The sequence below is a fragment of the Archocentrus centrarchus genome, unplaced genomic scaffold (genome assembly GCF_007364275.1).
Source record: "Archocentrus centrarchus isolate MPI-CPG fArcCen1 unplaced genomic scaffold, fArcCen1 scaffold_30_ctg1, whole genome shotgun sequence".
Taxonomy (NCBI): Eukaryota; Metazoa; Chordata; class Actinopteri; order Cichliformes; family Cichlidae; genus Archocentrus; species Archocentrus centrarchus.
Window position 1 is genome coordinate 1,485,460 of NW_022060259.1, and position 16,780 is coordinate 1,502,239.

The following is a 16,780-nucleotide window of genomic DNA, read 5'->3' on the forward strand; positions in this document are numbered from 1 at the left end:
CCACTGCTAACCCTAACCCTATCATTAACTTTGTGTGTCAGCTTTAATGTCTGCGCTTCCTCTCGCTCTCTATACCTTTCTGCAGGTATCTTGGGCTCCTGAGTTTTAGATCTGCAGTTACTGGCCCCACCAACCTGCTCACTGAGTGCTGTTTGTCTCTCCGACTCATGTTAAAATGCCCAGCATTAAAAAAGCATTTGTACATCCTGGTTAAAAACGTGGTTAGTTAATAACTGCACGTGATAACTGTATGCTGGATGGTGCATGAATGTGACTTGGTGTGAACTTTTTTGGAGCTGCATTGATGGATTTTTTTTTGTGGCTCCTTAAGGAAAACGAGAGCAGTGAAGACTTACCCGAAAGAGTTTATGCAGTCTCAGGGCAGCGGAGCAGAACACAAAGCGGATCAACAGCAGCCGCAGGAACTCATCGCCAAAGAATTGCAAAAAGGCTTGATCTGCATTAATAAGCAACGTGTCAATTAGCTGAAGATGAATCTGCCACAAATTATTTCAGTGCAGTCATGGATGCATCGTTTTAAACTTCTCAAAAGAGAGAATTTTCTTTTTCCTACAAAAATCTGTAGCTGCTCACAAATACAGGACACATGGGTTCATGGTTGGCACAACGAAGCCTTTCCACTGTGTAACACTGCTATGACTAAACAGGGTGCAGCATCGTCATGTACTATCACAGTCCAGGCTAATCTCCAGAACATACCTATGGTCCGTGATCGTGTTATCATCTGCCCAATGTCCCGGTAGACTTTCCGAAGAAATTCTTGAGCTCTTTCCCAAAGACCTCGCTGCACACTGCTTAAGCCACACACGGAGAAGAACGCCAGGAGCGGACTGTACAGGAACAGAGTGAAGAGGCTTCCACGCTGAGTCTGATCTAAACAGCGGAGCGGAAACATAAATGGAAACTCAGTGCCGTCCTTACCGACCAGCACAGTTACAACCAAATGTCTTCTCAAGCAACATGACTGCATTATAAAACAAACACTAAAAAAAAAAAAAAAATCACTAGAGAACAGCATCTTTGGGATCAAAGGTTCCAATTATTATCTTCAAATAATTAAATACCACTTCCTGAAGCACAGTCCAAACAGGACTTTCTGTTTTACGTTAATATGAGAAGACTTCAAATCAACGGAGTAACTGCCAAAGTTACCAGCATTCCTACACAGCATGGAAAAGCCTGGAATTAGACTTCAATCATTTCCAGGCTGGGAGAAGAGAATAAAAAGGTGTTACTGCCACTATTCCTCTACTTCCTTCTAAAACATAAAACTAATAATTTATGAAAAATGTATTGATTACACTGGCCATGGTTTTTCATGGTGCTGGGAGTCATTTCCTAACCTGAGCGGGCCTGAAGCGGCCAGGCATCAGTGGAGGGTTGTCTGAGCGCTGTGGACCCTCACACTCATCAGTGGATCCTGAATAGATTAGTGGTAAAGCTCCACGCGCTGCAGCTCCCTGATGGTTTGATTATTTTTCCTTTCATGTTGAGAAAAAGATAACTGCTGTTCCACTTCAAAGCAGAGCTTGCTCAGGGCTTATAATTCCCATTCTGCACACTTCAACCAACTATTTTACTTGTTTATTATGGATTTTAAAAGCTCATACTGCCTTATTATAAATTAGTAGATGTACTTTCAGTTTCATTACAGCTTTCATACACACACTGGACTTATGTCTCCAAAAGACCTTAAAAATCATGCTACAATTCCAACTTCATGCTTCCCAGCAGAAACACTGCTGTAAGTTTTCCCCTTACAGGCCGTCTGTGGTTTTCCAGTTTTATCTACCAACAAAGCGAAATACTGCCATCCCTAAAATGCCCTGTGCTTTTTCCTCCAAAAACACAGAGAGTAAGATCAGGCACCCACAAGGCTGGGGAGTAGCCAGAGGTGAGACAATCATACAATACAATATGACAGAGATGGACATAAAAAAAGCAGACATGAATAATAAGCAGGAGACATTTCTAACATGTAGTATAGGCAGCCTTGGGCTGTTTTGTCTCTGAGCAGAGATGTTAACTGTTAACTGGAGACAGTGCTACAATACTGTGGTAATTAATTGGCAACCTGACTACATACATATTCAGAAAGCAATATACATAATTACAGCTGGAATTTTAAACCATTTTACTTGCTCATTTCCTAGAGTTTCCCCTAAAGAGGGAATTTTGTTCTAAGTGTGGAACATACTTGGTTTGTTAGCTTTTACTAAACTTTCAAACTCATGTTTGCTCACTCACAATGGAAGTGCTTTACTGAAGATGTTTTAAAGGCATCTAAAACAGGATACAGTGTTACATCCATGCAGGTGTATGGATATGTGACTCTCAAACCAGACACAATTCAGCAAAAGTGCCTGTTTCTAAACAGCTGCAATCAGGTCTGCTGACGTTTTTTTTAAATTTAATGCCTCAACACAGACATACTCCAAATGAGGCTGCAATGTTAAATAATGTGGATGAATCTGCTGCTAAAAATAGCACCCAATTTACTCCTGACTGACTAATATTAGACTAAAAGAACACACACACACACACACACACACACACACACACACACACACACACACACACACACACACACACACACACACTCACACACACACACACACACACACACACACACACACACACACACACACACACACACACACACAGAGCTACTGCAGATAATTTTTTAAATATTACATGTTCTCCAGAAACTGAATCGTGTGGACACAGTGGAGCTATGCAGAGGTCAGACTCACAGACTAAAGAAGTGTGGTTCCACAGTGACACCCACCTTGTACACTTTTGGGATATACTGTAGGTGATAGTAGGCACACCAGGGGCTGGCCAAAGAGATTTGTAAAATTCTAACAGGACAAAGACAGAAAGCAACATTTTAATCAGAGTTAATAAACTTACAGCAAGCTGTTTCATCCCATCATATGGTCTTTTTTATTTCCAAGTGCATTCTGAAGTACACAGAAGTTTAATATAGATGCTGTGGACACTTTCTTAAAGTTTGACCCAAAGGTAACATTTTAAGCTCCCAAAAAATACGACAGATGAAGCCCCCACAGTTCCTGCAATTTACAGAGCAGGACAGAAAGAGACCAAAGGAGCATTTCCTTAAGTTTCACTCAGTAATCAGAACTTGGAGATTCCCTGAGTGTCTCTTATGCAACTGGATGTCCACTAGCGACCAAATATCAACTACAAGGTGATGCGTGCTGAGCAAATTGGTTTATATGCTGATTAAGCCTAAGTTATACTGAATCTATTCCAACCTCACTGGTTACATCTCACAGTTTGAACCTCTCAGGTGAGTTAACCTAGTTACATACCTTGTAGGCTGTGCTGTTGGAAGAATCCACAATGACAAAAAGTGGCTTCCGGGTGAAAGGGAACAAGTCTCCAGGATGAAGGCTGCAACATCCCACACAAGTAAATGACATAAACACATATATGTAACTCAGAAAACCTCAATGAGCTCCTGCAGTTTTCAAGCAGGATCACAGCTTCTTAGTTACAGCTTGTGTAAACATATTTAGACTTTCAGGCTTTCAGTATGCAGATAAGTAGTCAGATAAATGTCACAAGCAGCAAAGTAAAAGTAACAAGTAAAATGACTTCTACTGATTGTCCTCTTGGGTTAAGATAGAAACTGTCAACTGAATGAAGAAGAAGCAGCAAGAGGGTAGAAAATTCTCACCAGTGCATTTCCTTCTGGGCCTGATTCCTCTTCTGCACCGTCTCTCCGTTCACCACATCTCGATTTGTATTTGTGAGAACTCCTCCAAAATCATATGGTCCTGTGGGAAAGGGTTAGATGCTTCTTAACTAGAAAAGTATGGACCGATCATAAATTGCAATTGTTTAAAGTGGTCTTGAGCAGTAGTTCTTCAGGCTTTCTGAAGCTCTCTCAAAGTTTCTTGGAATCTGAATGCTTCTTCACTCATTTTCAGGCCAGTCTTTGTACCTGACCACTGTCAGGGGAATGTTCTGACCTATGAATCAGCGATGAACCAGTGTTGTGTCTGCACATAACAGACAACTTGGCAAAGAACCCATTTTAAATAGCATCTTCAGGCACTTTGTCACTAGCAGCCTGTTGCAAAAACTAAAAAATAATTTGTTCCCATTTCCTTAGTCGACTCTACAAAAAAATGGCAAAGATAACACAGTTTGACAGCCATAAAATAGTATTTTTGCAACAATGAGGTGATTCCCAAAGAGCTATTAGCCCAAAAATTGGCATGGTGTTGCATAGTGTCCTTAAACAAAGTGGAGGGCAAAAGATGCGGTGGGCCTAAAATTTAAAAAAAAAAAAAACTATCTTCAGCAGATGAACAAGATGTGACAGTCATGTCGTTAAGAAACAGGGAAAAATCCATCAAAGACTGGACACATGACCTGAGAGACACATCTGGACCTTCAGCTGATCCATTTACTGTTCGCCAAAGCATCATCAGAAACAGTCTCAGTGAAGGGTGGCTGTCAAGAAACCATTCTTAAGGAAGGGAAACAGGGAGAAAAGTCACACAAGAACTGGACTGAAAATCACTGGCAGCACGTCTGATGGAGTGATGACTCCAAATGGGAAAGTCTGTACGAAGGAGGTCACAAGAGAGGTACAACAGCGAGTGTCTGCAGCCATCTATAAAACACGCTGCCACAAAGCATCACTGTCACAGGTGAAGGAGCTGATGTGGATGGAGATGCACGTTAACTTCACCAAACACTATTTTTTTTAAAATGTTTTTTATGTTTTAGTGGCGTGTGCTGGTATTATTACTCCACCCCATGAAGGGCAGCAGAGTTTTAGTGTATTTGTTTGTTAGAAATATTACAGCAAAACTACCAGCCTGATTCATACCATATTTTTTGGAGCAGCAAGGTAAACAGTTTTTAAGGTGAAATATAAAAGTAAAATCAAAAATAGTCAAAAACAGCCAGTTATACCCCAGACTCCACATAAGGAATCAGAATCAGATTCATCTGGTTTTCTGTACACAGTTACGCCAAACCGAATCATCTGGGTCCGATCCAAATATCCAATCCAGATATGCGAATATGTGACAACTTTTGATTCTATCATTCCAATCACTCACTTCCCCTATTAATGTGCACCTGACAAATCGCGTATTTTCTCATTATAAGAGATAAAGCCTTTACAAAAAAATGAAAATGACCATAAAATTAAAGTTATTTTAGTTCAACTTTTTAAACCTTTGAAAATTATGGGCCAACAGGACCTCTGTGTTATCTCGGTGATTCAGTGTTTGTGAACATTCAAATCAGCTAAAACGTCTGCCGGGGGCGGGGCTTGTTGTGCCCGGCAACACGTCTTGTTAAAAACTTTTTAGTGTTTCTAAATTCAAATGTGACTTTTGTAACAATGTAATGTAGAAAGTGACGGATCTATAACAGCGTATTTTCCTTGACCTACAAGTCAAACTCTGTACTGCTGGAGTGTCCATCCATGCACTGACATCCTCTGTAATATGAATGATATTATGAAATCCAAAGGATTAGCTAAGTTTGTGTTCAGTTAGAGCGTAAAGTCACTGCCATAATAAATAACATCTCACCATATACCTCATTCATTCACTAAATGCATGGATAAATAAAACTGAGCTGAACAAACTGTCTATAAATGATTAGTTTTTTCCAAGATAACATGTGTACTGAAACAAAAAACTCCTGAAATGACAGCTTTGCATTTGTTGCTGTCTCTAATTTACCTTTATTAGTTCCATCCCTGACTTTGCATCAGATAAAACCTGGAAAACTTCCTGACATGAAAAACACTAATTCTGGATGATTTCCATCAGTCCAGTCTGTCATTTACCAGCTTAAAGCGGTGCATTTTACTTCAAAGGGTGTCTTCAACCATGAAAGGTGAGGGCCATTTTTTTTTTATAAAGACAGATTTACAGTGACATCCAGGGCTGCCAAAGACATTTGTTAATTATTCCAGGGATCTCACCGGTTTTCTCACAGCTGTAGCAACGTAACTGATGTCCACTTTAAATTGGTCTATTATCATATTCAGAAGTTCCAAAATATTAAATAAAAAACAAACAAAAAAAACCATACCCTCATAATCTGAATGCCCAGTAGGGAAGACTCCAGTAGCTGACAGGTAGATGAGCAGAACACTGTTGGCAGGCAATTCCTGGAATAAGAGTGATGGGGAAAAAAGTTTAGTCTGAAATTCAAGTGTTTCATTTACTATAACTGCTGATCTAAAATAGGCTATAGAGCTACAATAACCTAAAATCTCTCTTTGTCTCTGAAACCTTCAATTCAGTTCAATTCATATAGTGCCAATTCACAACAACAAAGAAATCCCACAATCAGACGACCCCCTATGAGCAAGCACTTGGCGACAGTGGGAAGGAAAAAAAATCTCCCTTCCAACAGGAAGAAAACTCCAGCAGATCCAGGCTCAGGGAGGGGCAGCCAACTGCTGGGGGGTGGGAATGAGAGGACGGTGAAGAGAGCAAAGAGAGACAGGACAGAAGCTATCAGAGAGAGAGAGACAGAGATTAATAATGACTAATGATTAAATGCAGAGTGGGGTATAAATAGAGTAAAAAGAGATGAGTGAAGAAGTGCATCATGGGAACTCCCCAGCAGCCTAGGCCTATAGCAGCATAACTAAGGGATGGTTCAGCATCACCTGATCACCTGTCAATAATGTAAATTTATAATAAATATAAAGGTAGTGAATATTTATGTAGGAAGGCTATGATTAAAGTTAATACTGACCTTAAAAGAGGCAGACAAGAAAGTAAAAAGCTGGCTGAAGGTTGGCTTATACAGCAAATACTTGTGAGGATTTTCTCTCTTCGCTGGCTTTTCATTGGGTTCCTGCAGAGAAACATCATATAAAATATTACTGTACATCATTATTGCCATATACAACAGCACAAAAAGTAAATAATGAATTGTTAATTTACTGTATCATTGTAGGCACTTATTTCACCTAACTAACCACTAACCACAAACACACACACAATCAATCACCTAAAGAAAAAGAACAAAGCTTAAAAGCTCTGGTTTCAGCTGGACCGGGGGCATCCAAGCCCTTCAGCCAGAGTAAGTCTTCTGTCAGGGAAAGTCGGCTAATGCTAACGTGGACACCAAGCATCCCATCAGAGAGAAACTTGTCTTATTTCAACACATCTGAAGCAGAGACAGGACTGAATATGCTAATGGAGTAGCATCTGCATTTTCACAGTGAGCTACAGGCTTACAGTGTTTCAGATTATTAGTCACTTTTCTGTGTTAGTGTGTTAGATTAATGTCTGACTCTTACAGTTGATTTTAATAAGTACCTACAGCCTTACACAGCCTGCTGAAAACAAAAACAAAACAAAGCTTTGTGTGCATTCATGTATGCATTTATGTATCCACAGGACTCACACAGTCCCAGCAGTTTGCCTTTATATTAAAAAACAAACACGTGTTTTTAGGGAAACACATGCTAGTCTTACTGTGCATATTTTTGTCGTCTGCTGTAGTATGTAAGTACTATTCTGAATTCTTTATTCAGTCAACATTCGTAGTACACATGTGCCAGGTTTCCATTAATACCTACTCAGCACAGGTTGACTCAACTCGCCTGACAGTATAGGGTTATAATATTTATGCTGTGTGTGTGTCTTTCAGATGGCTCTCTACTGCTGCAAACTGTCGGTCTGGGCATTCAATCCGTGCTTTGTGTGCCTCCATTTTCTTGCTGTCGGGTTGATTCTGGTGGAAGAGTCGCTCTCATGACTCAACTAGTGACGACACTCCCTGGCCAATCAGTGGCAAGCTGTTCTTCCATGTCACATTTTTGGATCGTCTCAGATCGCTTGGAACCCCAGCTGAGTGAGTACTAAAAAAGTACCTGGTACCTGGTACCAGGTACTAACGAAAACACCTTCAAACTGAGCCGAGTTGAGTCAAGCTGCGCTGAGTGGAAACGTGGCTTTATTGTGTTCATTTCAAACTTCCAAATGACCAATACAAACTTTCTGATCGCAACCTTTAGTTTCATTATTCTTCACATTACCCTGACAACAGACATGATGTGAATGACACTCACCATCGTTCCTTGCTTGGAGGTCTGTGTGGCCAAGTTTACAGGTTCCCTCTCCAAGGCTTGAAGCATGCGGAACATATCTATGGTTAACTCACTGAACTTGACCTGAAATAAACGAGAAAACAACATTCATACCAACTTACTGTGTCAACACTCCTTATTGTACAAATGATCCAAAGCTATGGCCACACACACACACACACACACACACAGAAAAATGAGAGCCTTCAAAGGTAAATCAGAGCTGTAGTTATGATAACAATGAAAGAAAAACGATTTCTCCCAGAAAGTTTGACAATGTTTTCAGCCAGGAGGGGGCAGTATAAATACCAGCAGCACTCCTGAAACTGAATGTTAGTGTAAGCTGCACTCAAAGCAGGAAAGGATCAGATCAGACACACAGAGTGAGGCGGGGCATGTCCTACATGTTAGAACAGTAAAATATTAAAATCATCACTAATTAGCAGATATGTGTGTCTGTGCACAGATGCAGCTTGCTAACCAAACTTGGTAATCTTAGATGATGGTGTTGTACTCCACCCTTTTATCTAATTATGTTCACTTGTGTTTACTGGATGAATTAAAAAGCAGAAAAAAAAAGTTTACCACTCTTTACCTGAGCAACCCTTAAACATTACACCCTTCACTAGACTATGCTAAATAACTAATTAGCATAATACTGCCAAAGATATTTCTCAGCCACTGCTACTCAACCTGTAACAATAACTGCAGTCACAAAAAAGAGAAAAGGCAAAACGGCTCTTGGTCCTGGTCTCTGTAAGCAGTTTAAATAAAATAATAAGTCTGCTCTGTACATTTTGGTTATTGTAAGTGTCAGAAACCTCTATTAATTTTAGTGCAACTGATCTGGGTAACAAATTTAAACCTGTTATTGATTAAGTCTCTTCTAATTTGCTGGTTTAAACAGAAACAATGACCTTAAGATACACATACTTCATCTGTACTGCAGTAAAGATATTTGAGATATTTAGCTCAGGAACAATATAAGATGAAACACAGCACACACAGACAGAGCAGCAGGTATTTGCAATAAACAGCACACTGAAAAGGTTCTCAGGGTTTATTATTACTTCTAGTTTTAGAGCCAGTGTCTCATGTTTTCTCTGATAAGACTTGGCAGCAACTGCGGAAATGGAAATGTCCTGTTTTTCTAATCAATCAGAGAAAGGCTTGCTGTGAGGTAGCAGTGCTGACCACTGCACCACCATGCTGCCCGTGCTGATGTGTATGAAGTTTCAGAAACAGAATCAGAATTAGTGGGTTAGAACCTGGTTGTTACAGTTGCCGATGATTAGTGCGTCAGCAAGGACGAGCTGCCCAACCACCATGCCTTGTTCCAGCGGAGGCACGCTTCCCTCCTGCAGCCGATTGCTGATGGTGACGACAGAATTGTTGTCGTTCAGGATTACCACAGGATCTGCCTGTTAGAAACAAATGATTGGAGAAACAGTGCTGACCCGGTATGCCACCCAGCAGACAAGGGGAAAGAGAGAGACTCCTCTGTTCACCTCACTGTATGTACAAAAATATGAGAATTTTACATACCCACTGGATAATGAAATAGTACTAAGCAGTATTAAGCTGGGAGGGTTGCTTACCTCTATAAAAGCTGCCACTTCCTGTAGAACCAGGTTCCATTCCAACTGGTCCTCTGTGTTGAAACGCTGTGTGTAGTCTTCAATTTCCTCAGACAACTCCTGCAGTTAGCAGACAGGCAGGAAGAACGTAACATGAAAAATGTCAACAGCTCAATTCTGGCACAATAATAAATCTAAATCTTGAAAAAAAAATGATTAAGCAAACCACATTTACAGGGAGAAAAAACAAAACAAATATTAGTAAAATTCAACACAATATCTCTCCTTACATCTAGAAAAGATTCTAGCCTAAAAAAGGAAAAAACATATTCAAGAGAGTCTGAGAAAAACCTGTTAATGCTCCCTCAATGCTTGCAAGCATAAATCTTTGACAACATGAGCAGTATACTGACACAGATATGATACATTTTCATTACAATTTAAGAAAATACACTTGTCAGCAACAACACAAAACCACTGACAGGTTTAGTTTGTTACTCTCACACCTGTCAAAGCCTGGGACACACGAGTGAACGCTCAGTTCTTGAAGGAGGAAAAAAGCAGTTTAAGGATCTGAGCGACTTTGGCAAGTACCCTCTTGACAACATATTCCCTTAATGTCAGTGGCCTCATTGAGGATGATAAATTGGCACGCTACATTGCAAAAATAATTCAGGAATGGTTTGAGGAACATGACAAAAGACATCAAGGTGTCTGTCGCATGTGTTGGAAAAACAAGTCCGAGTCAAAAGGAGACCGACATGATAACCTTTCATGATGTGAAGGATGTCCTGCTCAACTATTGGTGCCTGAAACCACAGGACACCTTCAGACTGAATACCTCGACAGGCCAGAGCTGTTTGGGCAAAGGTGGACCAGCTGGTAGAGCAGGTTGCCCACTGATCACCTGCTCCTCTGCCTCACTGAACACATTTGGCTCACACAGCATATTTTATTTGACTAGTGATGTTGCTGTGTGCCATTCATGGTGGCTCTGCCATCTTTCTGGAGTGCAGAAATTAGAGACATTGTAACCATTTATCAGAGCGCACATTTTAGGGGACCTACACGAGACATTATTAAATTGGCGACTTTAAATATTGTGGCTGATCAGTTTCTATATGTGCATTTTGAACTTTGTCGATCTAGTATTAGAGAAGTGTGTAGACATGAGAACTTCTGTGACAGAAACATTTATTTTTGGCCCTCTTTAGACAAAAACAGAGAGCAGCACAGAGGAATTCCAGCTTCTGTGACCAGAGAAATGAACATATGACAGAAAGCAGGCAACAGGCCAGAGGTCTGAGCAGACTGTTCAGATGGAGCAGCTTATTCAAAGGCAAAGCTTTGAGTGGGGTTTTTATTTTCTTAGTTAGTTGTTTGTGTTATCAGTGGTGCATCAACAGTATAGTGAGACTGTTTTTTCCTCTTCTTGGCCATTAAAGAATTTAGTTTGACTCCTCCCACTAAAGTGAAAACAAACTGTTCCCTTAATTATTTCACCCAGTTCAGCCTTCAGCCCATTATTACCTTGAAATAATTCAAATACAAGCAGGAAATTTTTAAGCATTAAAATACAGCAATTATACAGCAAACGTGGTTTTTAAAGTAGGTATTAGGCTGACAGGAGCATAAACGTGAAAACATTATTACCCAATTATTACCCCATAGAAGTAATTAACCCTTTGTAACTCCACATACTGTACCAATATTACCATTTTAGTTATCAGGTTACTACACTGCTGTATTACTCTCCTATTACTAAATAGGTACCCCTGAATGTTTCTCCCTTTTTTAACCTGTAACATATATTTCATTTGAGTGTTACTATTAGATATACTCATGGTTAATACCACATTATTACTTGGTTATTACTTTGTAATTATTTTCACATAAATTTACCTCTTTATTACCAATTTTCTCACCCAACAAATGTATTCTGTATACAAAACTGTAATAGAAAGTGCTAACAACATGGCTTCCATACCTTCACCAAAACTTTGACAAGGTCCATCTTGTTCAAAAGTAAACAGACGACTATGTAGCGAGCATAATATCGAAGCTTCTTCACTACTAATTCAGGCCTGATGAAAGACAAGAGAAAACAACATGAGTGCGCAAAAACCAATAAATCCACATAAAGGACAGTCACAGTTAAAGCCATGTTCATTAAACTGACTCTTTATTATTAACATTTATCTTTTCATCAAATGTTTGATGTAAATATCTGTAATCTGGGGAGTGCAAAAAGAGGCATTTTGTTGTTTTTTGGGGAAAAAAGAAATCAGTGTGCATGCGTACATAAAAAGGGGGTTTCACACATCATGACTACTTCCACACCAAATGAGCCCCATGGGTGCAGCCCACTTCAATCAGACACAGCAAATGATGATAAAATTGTGAGAAAAAAAAAAGTATAAAAAAATATAACAGTAAAATCCAACAGTGTTGCAAACAACTCAGGAGTTTAATGCTGTGGAAATCCGTTAATCTTGGGATTTAGTGCACAGGATGATAAATTAAACATTTTAATTCCACTTAATGAGCTCGCGCTCAGGGCTGCTGTTGATTCCTGATGTGACAGCTGCACATTAGAGCCCTGAAACTTTAAACTGGACCCATTTAAACACTGAGGGTTACTGTCCTATAATAAAGGAGGCGTGGAGATTGCTTTAGCTTGTTAGCAGATCAAACTAAGTGACTGAGCCAGTATTCTCGGTGTGCTCTGTGTTCTAGTAGCTGCGGTTCCAGCAGAGTAAAAGAAACCGAGCAGCAGATTAGAATCAAGTATACAACATTTATATGTTTTCAGTTCACAGCTGAATACATGCAAATTACAGTGACAATGTGACACACAGTTTGCACTGCTGCAACTTTACAGCTGGGCTTTAATCATAGTGTTAGTAACAACGTGCACATCTAAACCGTATTCGCCCAGCAGAGAAACTACACTGCACTTAAAACTGCTGCAAATCAAAGAATTAGTGAAATGTGGTGCTTCCAGACGATTTTAAGCCAGATTATGTGTTCAGCATAAACTGCCACTTTCTTGACACATGGCTCACTATTAATGTGCCTCTGAGTACACTCCTCAGGTGGAGCACTCCTACTAATTTCATTGTTCTGGCAGTACAATGTGATAATAAGGCCTGTTTTTATCTTTTCTTAATACAACTAAATTTAAACAGATTTCTCAAACTTACCTGTCCTCTTTGTTGACCTGAAAGTAGTAGGAACGCTGACGAATGGCTGAGTAGAATGAAAAGGCCTCATTCAGGTAACTTGTTTCTGAGGTACGAAGGCTACAAACAAAGAGGAAGAACAAAGAGTATTAAATTTTGTATTTCAAACTCAAACGTGCAGGTTGTAGTTGGTTAATTAAATGAATGCAGAATTATTTATTTGCTTTTCTGTGTTTAGTTTTGACTCTGCGATCAATAATCTGACCTGTTCCAGGTTAACTAAGCAGCAGATAAAAAAAAATGTATTAAATTTTTCTTTACAGGTAAAAAAAAAAAAAAAAAAAAGATGTGAGAACTGGACTGATCCCCTTTCTGTCTTCAAGCGTAGAGCTATAGATGAGTTCTTTACCCTAAACCTTATTCAGCTGGAACTTCCACAAAAGCATGAACTGCTATTTTCTTCTTCTTTTTAACTTAGATTTCTTTCTGTAAAGCACTTTGTGAGTCCCGTGTTTTCACAGCTCCACATAAACAAATACTGCCTGCTTGCAGTAAGTAATACAATAAGTAAGTGAGTATGCTAGTCATTATGAGTAAGCATAAACAATAAGCATTAGGTAGGTATGGGTACTTCATAGTGGTGACAGACCTGTGACACAGTAGCTTCTCCAGGTGGAGTTTGCACTGAACTAAATTATGATTTAAGTTTTGAAGGAGTGCCATGGTGGCTGTAACAGGAGTCTCTGCATTTCTCCTGCATGTGCAGCAGCAGATAATCTCACCATGCCACAAACACTGCCAGTTCCTTTTAGGTGCATTACCGCAGCACCTTACATACTACCAGACACCAGTAAAAAAACAAAAAACAAGAGCACCGCCTAGCAGGGGGAAAATAAGCCCTTCACACTGTATTAACCCTGTTAGCTGTCACCCAGTTATTGAGTGGACACATTTTCTATTTTAAGTAACAGTGACCTTGATCTTGACCTCACACAATCCCCACCTTGCTTTGGTCATAAGCTATCTGTCCATGAAGTGTGGTCAGTGTAGGCCACAAAAGTTGCATGAACTACTTGATTTTTTTTTAAATATAATTTAATAATTATTTGAATATACAAAAATTCACAAAGTAGATAATTGAGTCTGCCTGTTTGATTTCCTCATATTTTGTCGACATGATAGTGTTACAGCCACTCATGAATTAACTGGTGACCCAGCTGGAGTGATCCCGGAAGTAACTATTAAAATGTAACCCTTAGTCAACAACTACACCGAGACTTATGGTCTTTAAAGTAAGAGCTTGAATTTTAGTAAGCTACAAACATTGTTATTATTTTAGAGTTTGAGCTTTAAACATTTTTTTTAAATGTAGTGATTGATATTTTAATGTACTGTGATTTTCTCACAGAACCTCATTGGTGCTCAAATAAAATCAGTACTTCTTCATTAAAATAAAAAATATATTGTCATCTTCCACCATCTAAGTTAGGGGGAGGCATAAGGATACTGAACAGATGTGGACTAACAATGAAGGCCTACGGACCCCATGTTATTATTTTATTACAGTGTAATTACTGGCAAAAGTAGCATTCAATTCATGCACCCCACCCCACAGCAACCCTACCAACAGTCAATCAGATTAATAATATTGTTGCCAAATGTTGCGCTATGACTCAGAGGAGGCCCTGTGACTTACTAGTAGTGGTAATAAAGCTGTCCAATTTTGGATGCAACTTCACCAATCTGCCATCTCTTCAGTCCATACCGACTGTCCAGAACCTGCCTGTCAGCGAGTATAAAAACACAAAACTGAGACAGTGATGACATTCAACAACTGAAAGCAGCAAGAGCCTTTGGCAGATCACGCCGTCAGAGCCATCACTTAGTGGAAGTACATCAGTCTTTGTATAAACCAACAGTTTGGCTTCATTTACAAGCATCATATGTGATGGGAACAAGACAAACACTCGATTTCAGAAGTTTAGCAGAGCTGTATTACTTTTTTAAAATTTAAAGTGCTACTCACATGAATCAAATTTTGACTTTTTGTCAACAACGAGACATAAAACAGAGCATTCTTCATTCACTCATTTAAAGAATAAGAGAAAAATAACCTGTGTTGTTGCTGGAATTTCCATAGCTTAGTGTAGACGTCAAAGGTCCGTCCAAAGTAGGACTGCCACTGCTTGTGTCCATACTGAGGAAGGTCTCTGCAGCAAAGGATGCAACAAAAGGACAGAGGAGGAGAGAAATGAACAACAATCACACACAATTCAACTGAGTAATTAATCCAATATTCTTTTTGATTACCATGATGCCTTTCAATGACTGATTTTTGAGACAAAGTGATTGTTATGCCACATTTAGTTTTGCAGTGATGCTCTAACTTTGTCTTGTGTTTTAAATCCAGCACATCATTCCCTAGCTGACATGTTCAACTCACAATTATCCTTGTCTTATTACTCGAAGGGCACACAGAGGGCATCTTCAGCCCTATCTCATAATTTTAATGAAAGATATCTGAATCCACTTTTCAACCTCGTCAAGCTTTTGCATTAAATACTGTTTTCATTCTCATAAAACCACAATACGCTAAAGACACAAAACTACAATAAATACACATCAACTGGACAAAACCCCACACATTACAAACATAATGAGTGTATTCTGGAATACACACCAGAATACACTGAATTAAATTTGACCTGGTAATGTTTTGCTGATGTCGTGTCAACACTGCTCACAGACGTACATCACCATAGTGAATTGTGAACCATCATTTCTGACTAATCATCACAAAATCAGTGTGTCCCTCTCAGCTCAGAACAAAACAAGCAGGAAGCGCCAGGGTACAAAACGTGCAATGGGGCCGAGGCTCTCATCACATTAAAGGCACAGTCTGAAAAATACTGTACTCATAAATATACACTGATTAGTGTGTAATTACGTCTTCCAACAAATTGATGTCTCATAAACGTAATATTAACCCATAAAAAATACATAGGAGCAGGCGCTGGTTGGTGGAAGCCAACATGTTGCCCCACCTTTTTAAATACAGTCACTTAGATGAACATTGCCTCTCCACCTAATTGTTTTTTATGTATGTGGCTAGAGGCCGGCCACATACAAAGTTCACCAAAGGCGGAGGAGAAGAGGACTCACAGGCCGTGGAGTCAAATTTTAATTAATGTGGGAACCTTCAGACTCAGGATATGACTGTTCATACCCATGTTTTACTATCTGAGAAGGGGACACAATGGATAAAACCTCATCCTCTTCCTCCTCACCTCAAGCCTCAGCTCCTGAGCTGAAGTCAGGGCTCTAACACATGTAAACATGAATAAACGTGCTTATTTATTCTTACTGTCAGCAGATTAGACATGTGAACCTCTTATCTCCAGACAGCTGACAATGAACTGACTAAACAACCACAGCTGGTTATAAACTAAAATTATAGCTTCTATTTTTTCAATATGTACCGGGACTCATTTCTCGCTAATAAACTCTAGAGGTGGGAATCACCAGACACCCCACAATATGATATCACCACAATATTTTTGTGATTTTTAACATTTTGTAATATGCTGAGTATGTCATTTACTGTAATTTAATCACCTTTTTTCAACTGCAAATTACTTTGTCAATATCTGTTTTATCCAATGAGATAAAGCTATCTCACTTCAGTTCAAGCACATCAACACAGTCACTAAAAGCTGCCATAAATGTTCCCATTAGACAGAGTCAGTCTGCATCAGCATGTGACTGAACGGGGTCAAGTTGGCAGTTACATGCATTCTGTTTCTGGTCAGCGATGACCATCATAATCTAACAAGAGAAGCGCAAATTAGGAGGTCAGAAACAAGCAGACCGAATTAGGAGTGTTTCTCTCTGGA

General features: G+C 39.4%; 1 protein-coding gene across 1 annotated transcript in view; it reads right to left on the reverse strand.

The window, feature by feature from the left end:
- Positions 1–16,780, reverse strand: part of scai (suppressor of cancer cell invasion) — a 36,775-nt gene that overhangs the window by 7,596 nt on the left and 12,399 nt on the right. The window contains exons 3-16 of the mRNA XM_030723925.1: positions 15,002–15,097; positions 14,584–14,670; positions 12,909–13,007; positions 11,693–11,789; positions 9,727–9,825; positions 9,397–9,549; positions 8,111–8,212; positions 6,787–6,888; positions 6,112–6,190; positions 3,725–3,824; positions 3,357–3,438; positions 2,810–2,882; positions 721–894; positions 357–457 (exon numbers count right to left, since the gene is read on the reverse strand). Coding sequence (XP_030579785.1) covers positions 357–457; positions 721–894; positions 2,810–2,882; positions 3,357–3,438; positions 3,725–3,824; positions 6,112–6,190; positions 6,787–6,888; positions 8,111–8,212; positions 9,397–9,549; positions 9,727–9,825; positions 11,693–11,789; positions 12,909–13,007; positions 14,584–14,670; positions 15,002–15,097 — 1,444 coding nt within the window. The remainder of the gene's footprint in view (positions 1–356; positions 458–720; positions 895–2,809; positions 2,883–3,356; positions 3,439–3,724; positions 3,825–6,111; positions 6,191–6,786; positions 6,889–8,110; positions 8,213–9,396; positions 9,550–9,726; positions 9,826–11,692; positions 11,790–12,908; positions 13,008–14,583; positions 14,671–15,001; positions 15,098–16,780) is intronic.